Source organism: Schistocerca serialis, chromosome 1, assembly GCF_023864345.2.
Source record: "Schistocerca serialis cubense isolate TAMUIC-IGC-003099 chromosome 1, iqSchSeri2.2, whole genome shotgun sequence".
Taxonomy (NCBI): domain Eukaryota; kingdom Metazoa; phylum Arthropoda; class Insecta; order Orthoptera; family Acrididae; genus Schistocerca; species Schistocerca serialis.
Genome location: NC_064638.1, coordinates 386666822 through 386692027, shown reverse-complemented (window position 1 = coordinate 386692027; position 25206 = coordinate 386666822). Strand labels below are relative to the sequence as shown.

The 25206-nt window shown below is 41.3% G+C and overlaps 1 protein-coding gene across 1 annotated transcript; it reads right to left on the bottom strand.

Moving 5' to 3' along the window:
* Window positions 1-384: 384 nt before the first annotated feature.
* LOC126475056 (uncharacterized) lies at window positions 385-20825 on the bottom strand. The gene is made up of 6 exons (XM_050102646.1): window positions 20756-20825; window positions 16285-16479; window positions 10797-10919; window positions 7374-7490; window positions 7195-7260; window positions 385-669 (listed from the first exon to the last, which is right to left on the bottom strand). Exons 1-6 carry the CDS (start codon window positions 20823-20825, stop codon window positions 503-505), a joined length of 738 nt encoding a protein of 245 aa, XP_049958603.1. The 3' UTR covers window positions 385-502.
* Window positions 20826-25206: the final 4381 nt, after the last annotated feature.

Genomic DNA, 25206 nt, shown 5'->3' with positions numbered 1-25206 from the left:
ACGGTATGAGAACAACTGACAGTATTTGAATTTGGGCGCCGCAACAGCCTGATTGGCTAACTTCAATTCTGATTAATTCGGGAACGGAGCAACGTATGGTATTTTTTTTTCTGAATAATTGTTTCTCAGCACAGCGTACTCTGTAACAGCCTTACACGCTTTTCAGATTGTTTCTGACCACACTGTACGTAAGTGTCCGGCGAGGTAGCTTCCATAACATGCCTTACCTATGGTGTTTCGTCTGTGATAGTAACGTGACTTGAGCTTAGTCATGTTACAACTATTCGGCAGTTGACGGATATGTATGTGCAGCTAACAGTATCACAGGAAAAAAGACACTGGCTTGACGTTAACCTTGTTCTATTTATTTCAAATGTTGCCATTAATACTTAAAGTCTAGCAATATGGTACTGAATGCTTGGTTTCGAGATCTCCGTTGGCTTTTCGGAGATAGCATTTCGGCTTCAAAGTACTAGAAGAAGCGCAGCCATTACGGTTTCAGTCAGTGCTTCCAGGCTGGTGGTGGTGGAGGAGGTAACTCATGAATCGGTTCCAGCATTGGGCCATGGAACTCGGGTGACATACCAGGGTGTTCGTGGTGAGGCAGGAATTCGTGGTGGAATTCGGGGTACAGCACGTGCTTCCAGGTGTGAGGATGACTCTTGCGCTCTGAAATGATGCAGACAGACATAGAAAATAGAATATTATCACATCAGAAAAAGACATGAAATTTGTACTTATGTAATCCACTTTTCATAATCATCTGCAACCAAGTCCCTAAAGTACTTAACTTGGCTTTCCACTTATTAACTTAGCTTTGAAGAAAACTTTTTCTGTGTCCGGTATTACCTCTTACCTTAGAAACACGCTGGTGGCTTCTCTCGATTTATATATTATTCCAGGACCTAGTTTTCCCTACTGTCAACTACTAAGACGACCTCAAAAACAGCAATTCATGTGATATTAATGAAATTTCAGATAGTAATCCTGCAGTAATTCATTTTCTTAATAGCGTATCTAAGGTTTTAGTATTATAGGCTATTTTACCGACAGCTGGAAACATGCCATTGTTAAATCTCTTTCTAAGAAACGTGACCAACGGGTCCTTGGAATAATCATATATATTTCCTTACTGACACCCATATGATTTTTGCAAAATATTTGAGGAAGTAATGAAGAGTGGTGTCACACTTAAATAGAAACAATGTTGCAAATTGAAGTAATTCTCTATTATGAATGTAACATTTTCATTTGCTCACAGAATATTACTAGCTTAAATATCGACTTATCATAAAATCCGTGGTAAGTGCCACAACTGCTGTATTGAAGAAATCGCTAAAAACTTCCAGAAAGAATTCATTTTTGATATCCTTCTACTTTTTATAGCCTAAACACACGAAGACAGTTAATCTACAAACATTTTTAGACTAAAGTTACTGTAAAACATTTAACAACAAAAAAATTGTTGATGGAACAAAACAAGAACAGGACTATGTGCCAACCTCTCTAACATAAAAACCGGGCTAAGCCTACCACTTATATCTGTAAATAAAGGGGTGTGGGAAGGATAATAATCTCTATGCTATTCATTTTCGGAACATAACCTACGACCAGCTTAGAGACAGAAGTGATGACACTTTCTGCAGGACCTGACCATAATTTTGGAGGACAATTCTCAAGCACGTACAGTTCAAGCTGTTACTGATTTGTCTGACTGATGGGGCTGCTAAGTGCTATACGACCTACTGCACTCCCCTGACTTAAGCCCTCGTGAGTTCAACTCGATTTCTAAACTGAAGGAAACAGTTCACGGCATTCACTTCAGAACTGCTACGAATTCGTCGGGCAATAAATAGACCGCGCCGCTCGAACTGTGAACACAACTGGCACTGCTAATAGTATCCTACGACTTCCACATCGCTGGCAACGGGTTATACACAATGCTGGTGACTACTTTGAAGGTCAGTAAAACTTTGAAACACGTATTTATTTTGTACGAGCTGTAAATAAATAGTTGCCACTATTAAAGTTCCAACCCTCGTACAACAAACAAACAGGGGAATTAGAGGCATTTAATAATTTATTATTGCTACGAATAACCTGTTTGTTTGCTACTTAGCACAGTTAGCAGGTCCACTATAGTCCAGGAACCAAGTCAAACATAACCTAACGTGGTCTGCATAATCTAAACATACGTTAGCTTAAAACGCCACAGAAAACTCATAATCAAGCGAAGTTCTTCAAAAAAGCCGTAGCCCTAAGGCGTTAAGTTATCATATACACTTACCTGATCAGGTGGGCGTTGTTTTTGAGGCACAGTAACTTTCGTATTGTTCTTATATGGTTTTCTCTCGGCTCTTAGCTTCTTATTTATTTGGGAAACACTACCTTTGCCCTTTTGCCGACGTTTTCTTGTTTCATCCATCACATAAACCACAATAGTAAACACAACAGACAGGAACTTGAGCAAAATCGAATCTCAAATTAAAAATAACAGTACGGGCACATAGCCCCGATTTTGTTTCAGAACAGGTGGCTCTTAGCACCTGGCGCATTCTGGTGGCAATGTTTTAAACCACTTCCATACTGATTACTAAATAGCTCGGTTTTTACTGACGAAGGTTAGGCACATAGCACATATTTTGACAATAAAACGAAACTTTTTATTTTTGGCACTTAGACCGGATTTTATAATTAGTCGACAAATAAAATATTTTTTTATATTTCCGAGACATTTGATATATCATGTGTGATGGCATGAGTCTGGACTGGTGCCCTGAGCCTTACTTAGGATATGGGTTGCAACCAGGCAATGCAGCATTTCGCCATTTCCAGATAATGACCTGTCTACAGGTAGTATGTGGCAATGCTTGTTTTCCACATTAACGAGCCTCTTTGGATGTACTTATACTCCTGGGCCTGCCAGGCAGGTCATCTGCATGGCTAGGCTATGCATCAACACCTGCTGCTGTCAGTCTCTGACCCTGGATTGCTAACACACTTCTGACACAGCTCCCATTGACGCAGCTGGGCTGCGAATCAACGACCACAGCCTGATAGCGTAGCAATCAGGTTGTCCTCACTCAGCCATCATCTCCACTAGACTGCCAGCCAGGGATCCTGTTGCTGTATCATCGTCTGTGTAGCAGCTGAGGTCCTTCCAGTTCCACGCTGCTTGTTGGGCCCAACGCTGCCAGACACAGTTGTCTGGTTCTCTGTCCAGAGTTCGACAGCTGGACATCACCACTGTCTCCCACGGGGTGGCCACTGGCCTTCTGCACTCTAGCCACCCAAGTCAGGATACTTTCAAATCATCCTAACTCAGCAACAGTCAAGGCCACTCACTACTGGAATGCCCTGTCTACAGCACTTGGAGCAGCTTGATCTCACTGGTGTGCCTGGTTGGAGGGTCCAACGCTAATTGCCTGTCGTCTGCTTACTGCAGGTGCATTGCACTACATCTGGTTATCATTAACAGTAAGTAACTCTTACAACATTTGGCTGCCTGCATCGTCTATGGCTACACCCACCTCCAGGAGAGAACCCTCGCCTACTCTATTGTCTCTGACACCATTTCTTTTGCTGTCAGAAGTGGGACCCGTTGGACGCTGAAGTGGATGACAACGAAGGGCTGCAATAGTGGTTAAATATGTATGGCAGCAGCGAAGTAAGCAGTAGCAAGTACATGACTTACAACACTTGTAGGATCCTTGAATCCTTGGGTTTGTTTTCTTCTCCTCGTCCTGTTCCTGTTATGTCAGGGTCTACACTCTGTTACAGTATCTGGGAATGGGTTAAGGGATGAAACGATGACACCATTTGAATGTACCCTACGTAATTTGCCAGGGTACACAGCCCCATGGACCAAATTGAATGGCTACCTCAGCAGACTGACATATGCCAGGCAGTATAGAAAAAATACTTGGCTAAATAAGGAATGCTGTGGATACCAAGACAATCTAGGTCAATGTAAATAACAGGCAAATGCGAGATAGCCTTGTTGTAAATGAAGAACAAGGAATTTAGTCGGTACCAGTTTATGTGACATACCTGTACCAAACAGAGTGAGTGTTATAAACCATTAAAGTGTATGGTAGTAAAGGAGATAATCATTAGGTGACAAACAACATGCAGCCTGATAGTATGATGACCGCTAGATGAGTAGCCAGTGAATGCAATTTACTTCTAATAAGGTAGATGTGAACAGTCGTACAGTACTGACAAAGAAGAACATGGACTCATTAGATGACGAAGAACATGCCGTTTGGTAGTTTGATGAGTACCAGATCAGTAGATAGTGAATGATATTTACCTCTAATAAGACAGTGGTGCAGCGCTGAAAGAGAAGAACATGGAGCAAGTACTCTATGTTCAGGCTTTCCTTTCTTCGTATTATGCGACACTAACTCAGAGCGACGAGGGGCTGCAATACCACTGATTCGAGATGAGTCATTGGCGGTGATGTCATCAGTTCTATTGTTCCAAGTCCCTCGAGATACAGTGTGCATGATACCACAAAATCCGCCTTAGATATCTAGCCAAGCTAAGGAAACGATATTACGGGAGAACTTCTCAGGTATTAGGGAGTTATGACGAAGGATAATTATTGAGTGGTATTAAGGGACACAGGTTGAAGGTAGGAAAAGCGCCTGTGGTGGTTTGGTCCTGAGCGCTGGAAGAGCGCATAATGTTGTTTACCTAAGGTTACACAGAGCATGGCCCTGTGGGTCACACAAAGCGAAGTGGTGTGGTGGTTAGCACACTGGACTCGCAGTCGGGAAAATGACGATTCAAATTCGTGAAGGGTCAGCCTCATTTAAGTTTTCTATGATTTCCCTAAAGAGCTCAGGGAAATGCCAGGATGGTTCCTTTGAAATGGCGCAGACAGCTTCCTTCCCCATCCTTGAAACATTCTGAGCTTTAATTCTGTCTCTACTAACCGCGGTGTCGACAGGACATTAAATCCTAATCATCTTTCCTCCCTTCGTAAATATAGCTCATGTCTTCTTACTAGTTATTCAGAATCAGTGATTTCGAGGAAGATACTACAAATGTGGGTAAGATTAGTGGGGTTACAGTGATAGGATGCCTTTCTGATCTCCATCCCGTTTCATATGATGTGGAATGACACAGCTGCTTACCAGCCTAAAAAGGAAGAGTAGCAGTAAAGTAGTGCAAACCAGGACCTATAGACTCATTGTTCGTGTCTGACAGGAGTGAGACAATGAACATAGTGTAAATATAAAAGGGCCGTCCGCTGTGGCCGAGCGGTTTTAGGCGCTTCAGTCTGGGACCGAGCGACCGCTACACTCGCAGATTCGAACCCTGCCTCAGGCATGGATGTGTTTGATGCCCTTAGGTTAGTTAGGTTTAAATAGTTTTAAGTTCTAAGTGACTGATGACCTCAAATGTTAAGTCCCGTAGTGCTCAGAGCCATTTGAACCATTTTTAAATATAAAAGGAAAGAGGCACTAGACGTTGTAGGTTGATTATGAGTCGTTACTTCAGACTAGAGTAGGAGAATGCAAAGTGTAAACATTTGTAAATATATTGGTGCTTCTGTTAGAGCATGAATTTGGTTGGCCAAATTATTCCTAGGAGGAAGGAAATGTCATGATAAGGGCCCAGGCAGAAGCTCATTCCACATCCACGATGTGGGTTGCAACCAGCCAATACAACATTTCACCATTTCAGCAGCTTCCTAATAGCGACCCAGTTCCCCAGGCAATGTCCAGTCTTTAGGCAGTTACTTCGACACTGAAGTATGCAGCAGTGCCTCTCTTCCACAGTAACAAGTCCTCTTTTGTTGAATACATAGCCCTGAGCCAGTCGAGGAGTGGCCTGACTATGTGACAACGACCACTATGTGGCAGTCTCTGCCATGGGATCACTGACTCCCCTGCAAGCCAACGATCGCTCCCTGACACGCTAAGAATCGAATCGTTTTCACTCAGCCGCCATATCCACGAGACTTCCCGATGGTGACCTTGCAGCCGCTGCATAGTCCAAGGTACAGGATGAGGTCCTCCAAGCTCAGTGCTGATGGGGTTCAACATCACCAGCACAACGTTCCAGCCATCGGTTCAGGGTTCGACATTCGGATGTCACCATCGTCACCCACCAGGCTTCTCACCAGCTTGCTCCTCCCTGATCAACTGACTTAGGGCACTGTCACGCCATCCTGACTCAGCAACGGCCAAGTGCGCTCACTGCTGGGCTGCTTGTTCGAGAAGCACTTACAGGAGCGTGGCCTCACCAGTGTACGTTGCTCTAGGGCTGAACGCACGCTGCATGTTGTCTGCTTACTGAAAGCGAATTGCACTATGACTATTTTTGGTTAAAATCATCGTCTACTCCTCCACACACTCCAGTGAGCCACAACCCCCCTCCGTTCTCCCCGACACCGACTTCACATAAAAAAGTTGGAGTTTTCTCGAATGGATGGGATTAGAAACAACTGGTCATAATCATATATTATAAAAAGAATGCAATATGTTATGCTGAATAATTCAATCAATTCTCGAAGGGGAAAATATTTTTTAATGACTGAAGGGTTATCACAAAGTATTTTCGGCATGGTTCAATTTTTGGCGTCACTTCTCTTACTTACATATTTGACTAGCCTCCTACTGAACATAAAAGGGCAAGGTTGGCACTACTTTTGCAGACGACGCAGAAGTAATAGATAGTACTGTTAACCATGTTTTCGAAGAACTGCGCTTTCTGATTGGAGAACGTGTATTAACAAATGGCTCTGAGCACTACGGGACTTAACATCTATGGTCATCAGGACCCTAGAACTTAGAACTACTTAAACCTAACTAACCTAAGGACATCACACACATCCATGCCCGAGGCAGGTTTCGAACCTGCGACCGTAGCGGTCACGCGGTTCCAGACTGAAGCGCCTAGAACCGCACGGCCACACAGGCCAGCCGTGTATTAACACACAAGTCTTGTGCTCCTCAATATTCACACCTCATATCGTTACATTTGGCATTGCTATACAAACAACATTCTCATATACAGAATGCTTTCATTTTAAATTATTCAATTAACCATCATTTCGCAAGAGGCACGTCAGGTCAACTGTATCGCAAGCATTCGGTTTTGGAATATGTGTCTTCTAACATTAAAGTTGTTTAAGTTATTCCTGTATTTAGAAACTTTTGAGGAATTGGGTTGTAGACTTACCACCAAGACTGCTAAGATAACAATCAACCTGGTTGCCACGTTTTGTACAGCCGTACCAATCGCTGACTGCAAGTGAATATAAACAATAATACATGATTAAAAAAAAGAAAACATTCTTGTTTTCATAAATATGGTGTTGTGAATTACAAATGAGTCTCGCTGTAGCTCTCAGAACTTACCCTTCCCAGACGCCGGCAGCAGTGGTTCGTGGGACCATGGACACAGTCTCAGCTGGCACGAGATCCTGTCGTCCACCAGGTCGCAGTTGTACCAGTTCTTTTTGCACGGCGGGGGATCTGCAAAGTTAGAGATTCTCATTTCAACTTATGTCTTCATACACACTGACTGTCAGACGTAGTCCTTTCATAATGTATCACTATTCTATGCTGTTGTCGAATTTTCATCACTAGGGTATAGTATATCTCCTGGAAGCCTCTCTACAAAGAAACTTTTTCTGAATCATTTCCCTGGACTTTTTACGACTGATATCTCATTGAAATTAAGTTCAAACCATATTCAAAATAATATACGTGGTGTGGAATAAATCTGCCTCCTTCTGCTTCTTCTCGGTTGCTGCGCTGACCCCAGAACGGGCTGAAAGATGTCAGTTCTGCTAATAGTCTATAGCAATACCAGAGATATATTTAAAATATTTTAATCACATCCTTGGTGTAAATTATTCACTGATATGGCCGATTTCCGGTCTCACATACAGTTCGAATTAAAGTAAAGTAGGTTGTTACCTACTACACTAGCTCATAAATTGTGAAATTGTCTTAGTGCAGTAATCACACAACACTGTACCGTGCTTAAAAACAAATCACATATGGCAAAAATTAAACGCACCAGTTCACCATATCTCTGTCCTCGTACAATTTAAGGAATTCGAAACAATTAAGATAGTGAATAAAAGTAATCAGTAAGTCCACCAATATTAGCCTGCTAACCAGACATTGATCACAGGAGTCAATAATCTGCGTGTTCCTCTAATAAGTTCTCACTCGGAATTAATCAGTAATTACTGTCACAGAAGTCATAAATTAAACCCACGAGTGAAGAAAACGAACTGTACGCGCTATATGCGAATATTCCAGAATGTTAGTTACCGGACTATAAGGCACATTGCTCATGACACAAGACACAGGTGTCGCCCCCTTACTCTCAGCCGTAGACTGACCTCAGACGCCATATAGGTTTCACCTAAGAACAATGTTTTACATTACTCATAACTGACGGCAACCATCTTAAATAAACAATTTCATGACTGTCATAATAATGAACTTTCTAGTTAGTGATTTAGTTAACACGTGCTGCACGTCAAGTGGAACACAAAAAAGTATATCAACGAAATTGTACTGCCGAAGTTCAGAATCTAACAGTAATTTTGACATAATTTGTAACGGGAATTAGCTATGGTTTAAAGCTTTAATTATGATAAATTCGGAAGATAATTAGTTTCGGACAATTTTAGATACATTATGGAGAAGCTGGAGATAGGCGCTTTCAAATTATAGGCGTTAATATGCTGAAATATGTTTCCTACCGCTCACAAAATACGTAGGTGCATACTGTATTAAGCTTTTCAGTTAACCATATTTCGTAACTAACAAAGTTTCTGTGTTAATTAATTAGATCACTGCAACTATATTAGCAAGTAGTATGCAACGAGCAATGAAATTCAATGAGACTAAGCCTTTTTATGAATCTGACATTACTGTGCCCTTACTGGGTACTATATGCACTATCATATTGTCATTCTCATAGTTTAGATAAAAAATTTAGAAAATTTGTGGAGACAGAAAGACATAGCAAATGAGATTGGATGCTAAACTTGCTTCGTCAAAAGTGTTTCAGAAAGCAATTTAAGACATTTCAGTGGATTAGTGTGCCTTGTATTGCTGGGAAAAAGTTCAACTCCACAGAGCGATAGAGAGGCTCAGAAAGCCGCAGAAATTTCCAACAAAATGAAACACGGTCGCACAATTCTAAAGAAGTTAAAGAGTCCTCTCCAATGGCTCATTTCGATGGCAATAGATAAAGCGTGTGGGGCACGAATTATTTGTATGTAGCAATTGACAGCTCTTTAGTTTTTTTCCGGAATTTTATAAGAGTCAGTACGCTATCCAGCAGACTGTAGAGAATGAGCTTAGAATAAGAAACCGTACCGCAGATGAAGAAATCATGCCTGACTTGCAGCAGCGGGTTTGAACCCAAATCGAACTAAGCGAGGAGGTCTCCCACATAATGATTATCTTTGAAAAATCTGGAAGAAAAAAAAAAACACTCGTAAGCTAACATTCAAGCTCCTTGTAGCTGTATCACTGATTGAAACTAAATATTGGTGGCAAACAAAATCTGAGTATAACTTTATATACACAATTTTCATTTGCGAGTAAAATTCCTTCAAAACTCATTTCAGCCTGCTGAGAAAAGGAATCGCGAATCACATCATGTAATTATGAACCAACAAAGTGGAGCTAACTTTTTTGGAACGGAAAACATGTGGTATCTTACTGTAACCCGTTGTTTATGTTACGATACTCGTATGCATTGGGTATTTTGATATATTATTAGAAGTGATAGTTTCGATAACCCTCAAGAAGCAACGTAGTATTAATGTCGCCCAATCCCAACAGTGTGCATCGCACATTAATAAAAAGTTTCATTTGAATTTTTCCTCTGCAATATAATCTGAGTTTCGGGAATTTAATATCCGTGTACTTCCGTAATGCTAACGCTTTTACTTATCTTTCCAACAGCTATCAAACGTAGTTAACCAGTGCATCGTTTCGTGCAGACTTTAATAATTTCTTCGGTATGCTAGCTCATAACAATGTTACTGGTATTAATCACAGAGAAAAACTTTGACGCTTGCTTATACTCTTATTTGTCTCAAATCTTAATTCGATAGCGGTACAGGTGATGTATCATAATCTTCTTCTCTACTTGAAAAATCTGTTGTATCATTCAAATAAAAAACAGGCACAAGACAACTTCCACAGTACTAACGACGAGGGCTGTTTCGCGTTCGACCACAAACAAGTACGTAACCCAGTTTTGTTTACGTTTCTACAGCAACGCCTCACTGTTGCCTCAGCGATAGAAGATTACGGCTCTGAGGCAGTAGTGATGGCCGCCTTTGGCATCTCTCGCTTGAAAGCTGGCATCAATGCTGCCGTTTATTAGGGGTCTTCTTTCGCCATACCGTGTACACATATCCCGAATGAAAAGAAGATATAGGAAACACGCATACTTCCAAACATTCTTCAGGCACTCATATTCTTCACAAGCTTGCACACAAGCACAAACAATTTGACATCCTGTCACATGTGAGATTTAATTACATATCACTCCCATACGGAGATCATACTTCGAAACCAAATGCACTTCCCACAGGGTTACAAATTGTCACATAGTTCAGGAGCTCTCTCCCATTTGAACTCAAATTATTACATAAATCCCTCGGATGTGACAGTTTCAAGTAGCCAAAATTGTCTTTTTTATTTTGATCCATAAACACTAAAACCCAATGAAGCTGCTGTCACTCATATATCAATACTACGTCCATTACAGCGTATTAGCAAAAGGAGAAAACTGATTACCTTCGTGATGCCATTCAATGGGTTCTGTCCTCGTTGTGTCCGATTTAGAACAAAATCTCAGCGTAAATTTTAGTTGTCCTGCGTAGTTGATAAAATTGTATATCATTCCAAACTCATCCTGTCCTGTAAAAAGATATGTACATGTGATATAAAACACTATATTCATTGATGTAACAAGCGTCATCACAGGATAAAAACAAGCTCTACGACTAAATTTTTGAAGGCGGGTAGCTGAAAACAGATGAGCTCATGTAAATGAGGGCCGGCGACTGTGGTCGAGCGGTTCTAGGCGCTTGAGTCTGGAACCGCGCGACCGCTACGGACGCAGGTTCGAATCCTGCCTCGGGCATGGATGTGTGTGATGTCCTTAGGTTAGTTAGGTTTAAGTAATTCTAAGTTCTAGGGAACTGATGACCTCAGCTGTTGAGTCCCATAGTGGTCAGAGCCATTTGAACCATTTTTTGTAAATGAGGGAGCTATGATGTTCGAAGATTCATGATTTAGATATTTCATGCTGACGTACGAACGTTTCTCGTGCGCCTAGCTCTACTTCAGATGAAAATTCCTATGTTACAAAGAATAATCAATTACATTCGGAAATATCTGCTTTAGTGTATAGAGAACTAGTATTGCCAGAGAAAAAAATGGCCAAACAGTACGAGTAGTACATGAGCTACGAAAGAATCAACAGATACTGTCGATAACTGATATATTCCTCTGCTACAATAGACATCCTACGCTAATTTTATGTGCCAGAAGACAAGCGCCTGTGTCCTCGGATGCTAGTATGTGTGTAGTTGTCGGTTTTATGTCAACCGGTGTTTCGCGTGTCTACTTGGAATAAAACGCACGGAACAATAGGGAGCAGTCAGGACGTTATTTATTTACAGTTGCATTTATATTTTTTTGTAGGCTCAGTATTCGTTACTTTGTTTTGGTACTCATGACTTCAGAAATAGTCATTAGCCGAAACTCATATTTTGACATCAGTTTCAACGGGCGTTGGTCAGGCATGCAGAAGCACTGAGACAGATCCGTGATGACTGGGTGTTGTGTGATGTCCTTAGGTTAGTTAGGTTTAAGTAGTTCTAAGTTCTAGGGGACTGATGACCATAGATGTTAAGTCCCATAGTGCTCAGAGCCATTTGAACCATTTGATTCTTCACTTTGCATAGGAGTTTGTACATGTGCATCTGTGTGTGTGAGTGTGTGTGTTTTCTCTAGCAGCGGCAGTAGATTATCCAATCGTTATAGTGATGTGAAAGTAAGATGGGAGGTGTGTGATGCATTTTGCACTGAGAGGAACTGAGCATTCTTTGCGGCGTCGTGCCAGTGTAGTTTGTACGCTATACATTCCAGCTGTTGCCTCTCTTTGTAACTTGCAGCTCTGGGTTAAGCGCCACATCGTTATCAATGCTTCTGACTCTCCCTGGATGAATTTATATGCTCGATGAACTAGATCTATCTGTTACTGACGTAATAATTGTTGTGTTTTCTTTGTGGCAACCATAATCACTTCAGTGGCTAAGACCCTCTCTGTGCTTTAAACTAGCAGGGAAATCCAACATTGAATGTCCTATGCACACCCCGAAGCGTGCTGCCCAGTCATATGCAGCGGAAAGACGCTTTTGGTTGGAGTGCCGCTCAACGACCCGTTTCTCTTACGTGTACAACTTTATAACAGCTCCATCTGACGGCCCTAACCACACATACTCCCACACCTTGAGGCACTGTCTGTGGATTAGGCATTAAATTCAGGACGTTGGCGTATAGCCTGATAATAAGAAACTGCACGCCAACATCTCTTCTGAATTTGGTGCAGATATCCTGCCGTCAGGATTCGAACCAGCTGCCTCCTGGCAGAGAAAACAAATGTACGCTAACTACTATAATGATGAAACTGGTTGCTCTGACTGTATCTACCTCTAAAGATTACGATTAGCTGCTTATGTGACATTTGTTATCTCTCTGAGCCCGGATATTATGATCCAGTGAATATATTTAAGTGTTATAAGTATCAATATTAAATTTATCTTTCAGAATATGCACCATGACTAGAGTTTTCCAATCATATAAGGAGGTTTGATTACCACTTTTTAAATTCTGCAGTGACATTTCACGAAAAGTGCTCTTGGTCCAAAAACAAGGTTTTCAATTTGTGTTTAGTGTTATTTCACATTTTAATTTTCAGTGTCCATAATTTTTCAAATAAATTCATAAAACTTTTTCAGCATCACCAGGAAGGATTCAGAATTCAGACCCATTGCAGTGGAAGCTGGAAAACATAACAAAATACATTTTTTTACGTGCGAAATTTCATCATTTTTTCACTTACTAATGGCTGCATTTGTTGCTATAGGTATACTTTTCTTCATAAGTTAGAGAGATTCTTCGATGAATTTTGCACAGCATACATACCATACTCACAGGTGTATGAAACTCTAGAATTTATTTAATTAATGAAAAAACGAATGAACTGTTATATTTTAAACTTCATGTTGAGGAAAAACACAAATTTTATAGTTAATTACCTCAATTTTTACCACAGTTTTAATAGATTTGGAAAATTCTAGACTTTCATACACCTTTAAGTATGATTTGTATGCTGTGCAAAATTAATCGAAGAATCTCTCTTACTTATGAAGAGAAGTGTACCTATAGCAACAAATGCTGCCATTAGTAACTGAAAAAAAATGAATAAATTTCCCATGTAAAAGAAATTACTTCATTATGTTTTAGAACTTCCACTGCTATGAGTGTGAATTCTGAATCCTTCCTGGTGATGCTGACAAAGTTTTATGAATTTATTTTTAAAAGTATAGACACTGGAAATTGAAATGTCGTGTAGTGCCTCTCTTGCTCCAAGTCGGCCCGTTTGACGTCCTACCCCCCTTAACAGTCTGTCTCCATTTTTCACGGTCTTCTGCTTCTCGGAGCTCTCCCATGTTTGGTGCGTGTTCTCCTTTAGATGGTCTACTCATCATCTCAGTGCTCTTCACTTAGATCTTATTTTGCCTTGGATGATCATCTTTTCAAAGTTATCTTCCTGTCGTGAATTATGAGATCTAAGAACTGTAGGGTTCGCTCGAAACAGATACTGGACAATCTCTGCTCCATGCCGAGTTGTTGAAAGATCGATTTGCTGGTCCTTTTTTTTCATCCAAGATCTCAGCTTTATCATGTGCCTTAAAAATTACTTTTATACAGAATATTTAAATTACGTAAAATTTGCTCTTTGCCTTTTTATACGAAATACTTTTACTATCGATGGCGGTAGGAAACTAACTGCAATACTAAACACGTAACTGTGATTCGCTCTGGATGTCAACACGTGGTATTGTTAAATACAATGAAATCTTTACACTACAATACCTCGCGATTAGCGTCCGCAACAAATAAAATGTGCTTGTTACCTCCTTCCAAAAGACTCGTCTCTCTATCGAGTCCTCTCAAAACATCCTCTGTCTTCAATTACCCATCAGGGAGCATGGCAAATAGAATTCCATTCTCTGTGCTGTAGGTCCGACATCCAAGTTCCTCACTCTGCCAGATACACACACACACACACACACACACACACACACACACACACACGCACACACTGTCTCTCTGGCCGATGAATGCTTCCCTCGCTCGGTCAGCCCTCAATCAATGATAATAGAACTTGTGGTAGCCATAGAATATGTTATTACTCATGTGTTCAGCCATGTGAAGATGCTCGTCGTGGTAAACATTACAAATAAACTGTCAAATGTAGCAAACAAACTATTATTTCACATGATATGTACATCTTTCATAAGAGTTCATGATTTGAGATCATTTCATACAGAGACAACACTTTTGGAAGAAGGTAACAGACACAAAGTTTTATTTGTTACAAGCGCTAATCGCGAAGTATTGTAATGTAAAGATTTCATTGTATTTAACAATACCTACGTGTTGACATCCAGGACGAATTATCAGTTATGTGTTCAGAATTGTAGTCAGTTTCCTGCCACCGCCTATTGTAAACATATTTGATACATAAAGGCTAAGAGGAAATTTTATTTAATTTAAATATTCTGTTTAAAAGTAATTTTTATGGTATATGACAATGCTGAGAGAAAGTTATTGTTCATGCTAGTTCGAGTTAATTTTCTGTTTCATAGAAAGGATTCAGTATAATTGCAGAATTCTTTCCCTAATACATACATCATTCATGTTGGTTGTTTTCTTTTCATCATAAAGCAGTTACATGCAAAAAGGAGCTTTATTCAAACGGACCTCGGCCGCCAAGATATACGCACATAAAAAGCTTTTGTTACTTATGATGCTGAATTGAAACCAAATACCTACAGATTTTGATAAGCTGTTAACAGTTGCTTACGTAATTTTTTGTATTAACTTACTTCACGTTATTTAGTGTATTTTATTTCATTTGTGCACAATGACATTCCCCCACAATCATAGAACACATCATGAATATAATACTTGAACACAGTGAGTAGTAGCAACAATTACTAAAAGAGGGATGTGGAGGGTGTTGGAAATGGACAATTGTTAGAAACCACGCTGACATTCGCTTTGAGTGAGACAATAGATCTGAATGTGAATGGCTGTATCCAGCGAAATTCATGACTCTCTTTTACGAGACAAGCTTTCCTAAATTCCATTCGGTTTTGCATGGTGCAATAACGGCACTCACACTTGAATAGGTGCTGGGTATTTCTGCAAAATCTAAAAGAATGTGATCTCCTAACTTGGGATTAAGATACTCATGGCCATGAAACCCTCCTGCAGTTTGTTGAAGATGTATATGCCAGAGCAATTCGCACTTTCATTAATGATGAAAATACGTGCTCCGCACACGCAGATCGTTGTACTGTCTCATGCTAACTGAATGCAACCGTTCCTTTCTTTTCTTTTTTTTAAAAAAATTCTAGAGTTTCATGCACCTGTGAGTATGGTATGTATGCTGTGCAAAATTCATCGAAGAATCTCTCTAACTTATGAAGAAAAGTATACCTATAGCAACAAATGCAGCCATTAGTAAGCGAAAAAATGATGAAATTTCGCACGTAAAAAAAATTTATTTTGTTATGTTTTCGAGCTTCCACTGCAATGGGTGTGAATCCTGAATCCTTCCTGGTGATGCTGACAGTTTTATGAATTTATTTGAAAAAATATGGACATTGGAAATTAAAATGTCCTGTGATGCCTCTCCTGCTCCATGTCGGCCCGTTTGACGTCCTACCCCCCTTAAGAGGTTTGTGTAGCGGGTCACCAACTTTCAACTATGAAAGACCGAATGTTGATGATGGAGGTGTTTGTTAATGAAAATGGTCTCATCAGTGCCCAGCAACGCAATGGGTAAAGCAAAAAGCAAAAGAACGCTATGCGTCGAGTGCTGGTCGAGTCTGATTCAGTTACTAAAAGGAGTGTCTGATAGTAGTGAAATTAATATCTCTGGAACTCTTTAAAAGGCTCAGTGCAAAATACTCGTACGTACCTGGGATGTGGCTTTTGTTGCTCGACTGGAGGGAGCGTGTCCAGAGCACGGCGACCGGCTCGATGGAGCCGCGCTTGACGCTGGTGGCGCAGATGATGCCGCCTTTGTCGTGCCCCCGGCACCAGTACCAGTTGTACAGCAGGTCGCACGACGGCCACGGCGCATGCGCTGGGGCCGGGTCTGCAACAGTCGTCGCTAGGGGTGGCCAACAGAGCCTGATGGCTGGCGTTTCCCACCAGTACGAACGTTACGGGGAAATCCGGAACTACCACAGGAAAAGAAAAGCAAATTCGAGGCAGGCCAGAGGATCTGGTTGGAATGTACATTTGGCCAGAGCATATCTGATCGGCAGCTGTAATTGAAAAGTAAGTCAAAGATTCTGACTGGTACGCCCTTCATAGGAAGCGATAAGGAGACGGAATAGGCGGTCATCTCATGAAAGTTAGGGGATGAGCCCGTTTGCTGGTTGTTCGTATAACATTTTTTAAATCTTTGCGTTCTACATCTACATCTACATCCATACTCCGCAAGCCACCTGACGGTGTGTGGCGGAGGGTACCCTGAGTACCTCTATCGGTTCTCCCTTCTATTCCAGTCTCGTATTGTTCGTGGAAAGAAGGATTGTCGGTATGCTTCTGTGTGGGCTCTAATCTCTCTGATTTTATCCTCATGGTCTCTTCGCGAGATATACGTAGGAGGGAGCAAAATACTGCTTGACTCTTCCGTGAAGGTATGTTCTCGAAACTTTAACAAAAGCCCGTACCGAGCTACTGAGCGTCTCTCATGCAGAGTCTTCCACTGGAGTTTATCTATCATCTCCGTAACGCTTTCGCGATTACTAAATGATCCTGTAACGAAGCGCGCTGCTCTCCGTTGGATCTTCTCTATCTCGTCTATCAACCCTATCTGGTACGGATGTCACGTAACAGTTTCACATCCTTTTCTTTATTTATTCATTCCTGTTTTTATACTCTAAGTTGAAAGCCTTCTAAAGTTATAATTTTTTTCATGTTGTTGTGGTCTTCAGTCCTGAGACTGGTTTGATGCAGCTGTGCATGCTACTCTATCCTGTGCAAGCCTCTTCATCTCCCAGTACTTACTGCAACCTACATCCTTCTGAATCTGCTTAGTGTATTCATCTCTTGGTCTCCCTCTACGATTTTTACTCTCCACGCTGCCCTCCAATACTAAATTGGCTATCCCTTGATGCCTCAGAACATGTCGTACCAACCGATCCCTTCTTCTAGTCAAGTTGTGCCACAAGCTCCTCTTCTCCCCAATTCTATTCAATACCTCCTCATTAGTTATGTGATCTACCCATCTAATCTTCAGCATTCTTCTGTAGCACCACATTTCGAAAGCTTTTATTCTCTTCTTGTCCAAACTATTTATCGTCCACGTTTCACTTCCATACACGGCTACACTCCATACAAATACTTTAATCATACAGTAAAGTTGCATGCCCTCAGGAAAAGTTACGGCTGTAGTTTCCCCTTGCTTTCAGCCGTTCGCAGTACAACAGCAAGGCCGTTTTGGTTAGTGTTACAAGGCCAGATCAGTCAATCATCCAGACTGTTGCCCCTACAACTATTGAAAAGGCTGCTGCCCCTCTTCAGGAACCACACTTTTGTCTGGCCTCTCAACACATACCCCTTCATTGTGGTTGCACCTACGGTACGGCTATCTATATCGCTGAGGTACGCAAGCCTCCCCACCAACGGCAAGGTCCATGGTTCATATTCTTTGATGTTGTTTTCTTCTAGCTCTTTTCTTATTTCTGCAACCCATGGTATCATTTATTTATTTTTCCCTGAAATACAACCATTCGTATCTTGAGCTGCATCCATTATTTTTCTTTCACTAGCTGCGACATAGTCGCGTATACGAACAATGATCCAACACTGTCAAATGTTTTTTATTCCAGTCTTCGATCACAATATCAATTCTTTTGACGATGACCGGTTTCAGTCCGTAATGACCATCCTCAGAACTTTTCTACGCCATGTCCTAAAGTGATAAGGCCATAATGGCAACGTCAAAACACATAAGTATAATCTTTGATCACAATATCAATTCTTTAGACGATGATCGGCTTGCCGCGCGGGATTAGCCGAGCGGTCTAGGTCGCTGCAGTCATGGACTGTGCGGCTGGTCCCGGCGGAGGTTAGAGTCCTCCCTCGGGCGTGGGTGTGTGTGTTTGTCCTTAGGATAATTTAGGTTAAATAGTGTGTAAGCTTAGGGACTGATGACCTTAGCTGTTAAGTCCCATAAGATTTCACACACATTTGAACGTTCTGAACATGACCGGTTTCAGTCCGTAATGACCATCCTCAGATCTTTTCTGCACCATGTCCTAAAGTGATAAGGCCATAATGGCAACGTCAATTATATTTATGTGTTTTGACGTTGCCATTATGGCCTTATTACTTTAGGACATGGTGTAGAAAAGATCTGAGGATTATATTTATATGTTTTGGCGTTCCCATTATGGCCTTATCACTTAAGGACATGGTGTAGAAAAGATCTGAGGATGGTCATTAGGGACTGAAACCGGTCATCGTCAAAATAATTGATATTGTGATCAAAGACTGGAATAAAAAACATTGTTTTTCTGATAATCCGTCTTTTAAGTAACTGTAGTCTGTTCCTCGTTGAACATTCAGAAGCATATATACATTCTGGTCTTATAGTTTTGGTATAGTGTTTTAGTTTTGTATTTCTGGATATGCATACCTTGCACAAATTTTTAGTTTAACCATATATTCCACCCATTTGATTAACTCTCATATATGCTGCAAATGTTTCTAATGCCTTCTGATGTATAGAATTATTAAATCGCTCCGTTTTTAGCTATTTGTGTTGCTATGTATTTTATATACGTCATGAAATTAGTTTCTTCACCCGAAATTTTGAGACCAGTTGTATTGGACATTCTTTACAGAAGGTTTTCGTGTGCAGCAACTTCTGTCAGTAATGATAATGATCCGGAAAAGCCAAACAGTTTAACTTAATTCCATTTGCTTACCTTCCCAGAAATACTGGTATAATTTTGTTATTTTTTGTTATCTCCAGATTCCAGATCCTTAATTTTTTTCTAAAACATAGTTAAACAGCAAATGGGATACACCATCCTCTTGTCTAACGCCAACTATCATTTTAAATGGTTCAGATACTTCTCCTTTTGAAATATCGTATTTGTATGAGTTTCACAACTTATGTTTGATAATATTGCTTTAAAATCTAATTCTCTAATGTTTTTGTTTGGTGTTTCTCCGCCTATAGAAGGAAACAATTATTGAAATCAATGAATAATACTATTACAGGTTTGTAGGTTAACAATCTGTTGCGAATTATTGATTTTAAATGAAAAATATGCCCTGTGCAGAATCTTCACTTTGAAAATCGACCTGATATTTTTGCCTGTTACTTGTCTAAAGTTTTTCAACTCTGTTCAGGAGTATTTTTGATAATATTTTGTACACCACTGATAAAACTTGACATTTTGTTTGTCTCGCGTTTTAAGTAGTGGGTGGATCAGTGCTGCGTCCCATTCGTCTGGAATCTTTACTGTTTTCCATACATTCTCAAAATGCAAGTGTAGATCTCTTATAACCTTTGCTTCCAGTCTTCATTTATTTATTTCTTTATTCTCATTTTATGGAGAACTGCCTTCTTGATGTGTAGTTTTCTTCATTTGACACAGAAATAGAACTTTATTATGTTAAAATCTATTATTGTTCAAATTAGGAACTGAAAGTTGATTATAACATAATATAATAAGTTTAAAAATGAAATTCTTATAAACTCACCACCAACTAAAAATAAGAACGAGAGCCCTCTCTGCACTGAGATGTGATGAATAGGTTAAAGGCAGACTGAAATATTCCGTGGACAACCGCGATTCGACCCCGCGACCTTTCGAGTTCCAGGCACATGCCTTAGCGCTAATCCATCAGGCTCGACAGCTATATTTACAAATAATCTACGCACGTTCAAGGTCTTAAGACCGTCTCTGAAAAAGACAGAGTCTTTTTAGCCATTTGCCGTGCAACATAAGCTAAGTAACTACGGTATATCCAATGTACCTAGTACCCAGTCTGTTTCGCATCTCGGCGCTGATCCTCTTTGTAAATCTTTAGCTTTCTATCTACAATAACGCCATAAAAACTGACAAATACAAACTCATAAAATTTAAATATTAAATTCCAGTGTGTCGCAGTTTAAGTCTCACACAGAGAAAAAGGAAGGGAGACAAGTGTTTAGCGTCCTAACAACGACGAGATCATTAGAGACGGAGTACAAGACCAGCGTTCCGCATTGACCACAAGATTCCTACCTTGCAGAGATGACCCATTACTCAAAATAAGCAATACTTGTTTAGAGTCGCATTTAACCATAGCAATAGTTCAGGAAGTGTGTAATAACTTATACACCGTGAGGAGTGTACGGGGACAGCCGTGGTAGAACTTACGATTGGCCGCAGCAGGACAACACAGCGCGACCAAGAGAGCTGCAACGGCGGTCAGAATTGACAGTGCCATGGTCAGCGCAGGGTGCCAACTGCGCCCGCGGCCAAAACTGAACTGCTTTTCTGAAGCGGGGACGCTTACATCAGCCCGATAACACTGGACGTGCAACTGGACATGGACTGCCAAGACTCTGATAAGCACGTACTAAACATACTGTAAGCAAAGTCCTAATGTTCGCAGTTGCGAACATATGAACTTAGTGGGCTGTAAACCCCCATCTCTGATCCACGTGCGAGAGTGGTAGTCACCGTTATTCTTATTATCACCATAATCAGGATGTTTCACATCGTCAGTTCCTAAAGTATTTATTCGGTCATGTTACATTTGACCAACTTCTTAACAACTAAATAAGCACGAAGACAATGCGTAGCTGTTGATCTTCAAACATTTGTTCCCTCTAAATCGAAGAAGCGCCTCTCTGATAAAATACCGCAATTTCTCGTAAATTTATGGAAAACAGAAGTCGAAAGGAACGAATGATGCAACTTAACGCCGTCTCGACATCAAGGTCAAAAAATGGCTCTGAGCACTATGGGACTTAACATCTATGGTCATCAGTCCCCTAGAACTTAGAACTACTTAAACCTAACTAACCTAAGGACAGCACACAACACCCAGCCATCACGAGGCAGAGAAAATCCCTGACCCCGCCGGGAATCGAACCCGGGAACCCGGGCGTGGGAAGCGAGAACGCTACCACACGACCACGAGATGCGGGCCGACATCAAGGTCACTTGTGATTGAAAATTAAGTTTGACTGCACATGAAAAGAAAATGAAATTGGCAGTGGACTCGTTGAAGAGGACTTCTGCAAGAGAATGTGAACCCTCGTTTCTAAATAGCAAAATACCCGTCATAACAATTACCAAAGATTCAGTTCCACAGTGATATTTGGTGCAGGCAGTAAGAATGTGGACCCACATTCGTATTAAAGGGAAATGTTAAACAACAGAATATTCGTCATAACAATCATCAAGGATTCGGTCCCACTGTGACGTGTTCATCGTCAATGTAAACAACACAGCGTACAGCTTTTAAATAGTTGTTGGTTCACGTTGTAAGCTGCCACTCTTTGAAAACTACATCCGAGTGTTCAAGCAAAATCATGAAGCCGGCCTATACCCTACAATATGCCCACAGACACTGCATCGAAGCCGTTATTATGTTGTCTGACTTTGGAATTGAAGTAGGAAATGGCAAGCTTACGCAAAAAGCAACGAGAGGGAGGAAGTTACTCCGAACTAACACAACTAGAACATTAACGACATACCTCATACTACAAAGCCTCAAAGTACACAGATCAATAAAAGTTTTGAACCACCCCGATATGACGTGCAGGTGTGTTGCTATTGTGACTATTCCTGTACCGATAAGAAGATGAGCCCTGACGTTAAACTTGCCCGCGAAAGACAAAGGTCCCGAGTTCGAGTCTCGGTCCGGCACACAGTTTTAATCTGCCAGGAAGTTTCATATTAGCGCACACTCCGCTGCAGAGTGAAAATCTCATTCCAGCCCTGATGTTGTTTGTAAGCGTACACACACTTACCATGAACGCTGTCTATAGACAGAATGCCGCACAATTTCAGTTGAAAGTAAAGCAACAGTATGGACGCATTAGAGACGTCTGTGGAACAGTAATGTGAACATCTATCATGCCACGAACGACAGTCGGGAGCAATGCACGGGTACACATCATCAATTCACACGCAGAATGCTTATCAAGCAGGGGAGTTGCTCGACGTGAGCACCGGAGTGAAAGTGATGTGGCGCGGACTTGGAATCGGTTCCAGTTGGCAGGTAGAATGGAGGATTTAACACCGCACACGCTATAGACGTTTGACGGGTGCACAAGATGATCGATATCTACGACTTTTGAGTCAAAGAAGCCGCAGGCTGAGTGCTCCAGAACTGAGTTCGACGTTCGAAGAGACTATAGGAGGTTCTCCACTGCATTAAACTCTTAGGGGACGATTATGGCGAGCACAGAATCGTACAACACGGCACCATGGTCTCTATTACATATGAGCAAGAAATTGTGTATAATGGATGCCGTAAGATTGGCGTCGGGTGTTGTATACGGACAAAACTATGATGTGTTTGCACCCTGATAACCGCAGTTCCACAGTTCTACAGTACAGGGACAACATTGCGCAGTCAATATGGGACCGTACCGCAAATACTCTGGTGATAATTTTATTTTGGTGGATGACAACACGTGTGCTCTTCGTGATGTTCCTCCAGCATGCTAAGAACATCAACGGTGTGGACTGCCTGTTCCCGGACAAGAACCCAAACGAACGTGTATTGGATCGATTGAAACGAGCTGTTTTTCGGCGTCGACAACGAACACGTACTATGCGCAACTTAGGACTGTGGCGTGCAAGGTGAACCGATCAGTGGTTCGCCACGACCGACTCAGGCCTGCATCCGAACAAGGGACGTTGCGCCACATACTGATATTGCTCAGAAGTGCTGCGAAAACCCTCGCCATGGGAAAGAAGTGATTTTGTCGTTATATGAGAGCCATTTTTTAAAATTTGGTGATCAGGGCACACTTCAAATGAATATACACGCGTGTCTCAGACCCAATTTTTTTGGGTCATGAATTTCGAATCAAAGGGGTGATGCAAAACTTCTGTTGATGTGTGTACAATTAATGGTGCCTTGCAGCCTCTATTTGTGCAGAGACGAATATTTTTGTCATCCGTAGCCTATATTGTCTAAAGTAAACTAAACTAAACTCCGTCCGAACAGACCATGGAGGCCCAACGGTACCGACGATACCGACCGGCCGCAGTGTCATCCTCAGCCCACAGGCGTGACTGGATGCGGATATGGCGGGGCATGTGGTCAGCACACCGCTCTCCCGGACGTATGTCATCTTTAAGAGACCGGAGCCGCTACTTCCCAATCAAGTAACTCCTCTCAGTTTGACTCACAAGGGCTGAGTGAACCGCGCTTGCCAACAGCGCTCGGCAGACCGGATGGTCACCCATCCAAGTGCTAGCCCAGCCCTACAGCCTACATTGTAAGGTGTCAGGCAAATCCAACACCTTCCATGAAAACTCTGACATGATAAGAAAATCCAGCAGTGTTTCACATAGCTCCGAATAAATCGTGACATTAAATTACCCAAAGTAATACGATTAACGAGTGAGCAAATGGAATACCACAGACCAACATAGGAATGCCTAAATGCATTCATACCTTCCCACCGTGAAACAGACGCAGTTCCGAGGGGAGAAACGAGAACAGAAGCCGAGATCAGAACCGTGTTAAGCTAGAAGGCCCTACGATAAGGGACGGACACCCACGTCGCCAGCCAACCGCCAGAACCACCCCCAGCCCATGTCAAAAGATAGAGCCCTCCAGAAGAACAGTATAGATCTTACGATAACACTAAAAGGGCCACACCAGCTGCAAGTTTTAGCGTGAGACTTTTTCGCGTCTCTGTTACGTTGCAAACGTTGAAAACTTTGCCCCACCACGAGAAGTATAACGTTTCTCATTGGATAGACAGAATTTTTGTAGGCGGAGCTTAAGGTTAACATTGAGACGCTGATTGGTCAGATGAAAACACAGCCAGATAGTTTTTTTTAAACCAACTTCGGTAAATTGTAGTAAGGAGAAGTTTGAGAGAGTTGCTTTCGAGACGGCGAGGTGTATGGAGCTGCGCCGCCCGCCGCTCCCTGAAGCTGCCTAACCAACGACAAGGTAATGAACGCACGCGATGCCGCATAACAGCGCATAAAGCTTCCCTCAGAACTGCCGAAGTTTCATCTGTTACACCCCCTTTTTACGTAATACTAGTGTCGATCGTCAATTAAATCTCACGGTGTTCACATTTGCTACTTGAAGTAAAAATCTGAAACGCGATGATTTTTCTGTTACATAATTATTGAGAAACCACATCAGCCACTGTAATTTACGACAAGTTAAATAAGTAATTAAAGATAATTGAGGGTCGCTGTAGACCATATTGATAGTTTTCTCTTTTGTGAAACTTAATTTAAACCTAGATTATAGATGTGATATGGCATAGGTCATCCTTCGATCCATTATAGAAGTTGGAAACTCATTCAGGGAATATTCGTTCACATTTTTGTTGAACGCAGTTGGTTTTTATCATCCTGTATTAAAACATTTCCTTTTATCAATAGTGCAATTTATAAACAATGTTTTGTGAGTAGAATAAAATTTCCAATGGTAAAGTTAACTGCTTTTTCGACGTTATTTTACCAGCTAACTAAAACTAGGAAAGCCTTGAACCCCTTCCATTAAATTTAGTTAGTATTAAAATTCATTTACAGGGAGTGCAGTGGAGCTGACGCTGAAATCACTAAGCATTTGGTTATATCATCGCTAGTCTCACTGAACTCTTCTGAATTCTACA

What these genes read in the sequence shown, in the direction of transcription:
- LOC126475056 (XM_050102646.1), bottom strand. Translation starts at nt 20,825, where the DNA reads ATGGCACTGTCAATTCTGACCGCCGTTGCAGCTCTCTTGGTCGCGCTG. An exon ending in CATTGAATGGCATCACGAAG is followed by an intron (nt 7,491 to 10,796) that starts GTAATCAGTTTT and finishes CTAACTTTGCAG; the next exon opens with ATCCCCCGCCGTGCAAAAAG. An exon ending in TTATCTTAGCAGTCTTGGTG is followed by an intron (nt 670 to 7,194) that starts GTAAGTCTACAA and finishes GCATCATTTCAG; the next exon opens with AGCGCAAGAGTCATCCTCAC.